This window comes from Buceros rhinoceros, unplaced genomic scaffold, assembly GCF_000710305.1.
Source record: "Buceros rhinoceros silvestris isolate BGI_N320 unplaced genomic scaffold, ASM71030v1 scaffold41503, whole genome shotgun sequence".
Lineage (NCBI taxonomy): Eukaryota > Metazoa > Chordata > Aves > Bucerotiformes > Bucerotidae > Buceros > Buceros rhinoceros.
The window spans coordinates 1-223 of NW_010404967.1; the positions used below are offsets into that span (position 1 = coordinate 1).

The 223-nt window shown below is 74.9% G+C and overlaps 1 protein-coding gene across 1 annotated transcript in view; it reads left to right on the top strand.

Moving 5' to 3' along the window:
- Positions 1 to 3: 3 nt before the first annotated feature.
- Positions 4 to 223, top strand: part of TICRR (TOPBP1-interacting checkpoint and replication regulator) — a gene marked incomplete at its 5' end in the record, with an annotated part of 16,497 nt that continues 16,277 nt past the window's right edge. The window contains one exon of the mRNA XM_010133552.1: positions 4 to 204. Within this exon, the coding sequence (XP_010131854.1) occupies positions 4 to 204 (201 nt within the window). The remainder of the gene's footprint in view (positions 205 to 223) is intronic.

A 223-nucleotide genomic window follows, 5' to 3' on the forward strand; every position in this document is an offset into this window, starting at 1 on the left:
CGGTTCGGGGCGCGAGAATCCGCCGCCGTCCTGCCTGGGCCGGCGCCCCGCGCCGCCCTCACCCACAGCGGCCTCAAGGAGACGCTCCTAGACTTCCAGTGGGACCGCCCGGAGATCGCGTCCCCTGCCAAGCCGCTCCGCAGGAGCCGGAGGACGGGGCTGGCCGCTGGAGAGCCCCTGGAGAGTCAGGCGGCCCCCGGGGGCGTTTTGCAGGGCGGCATTC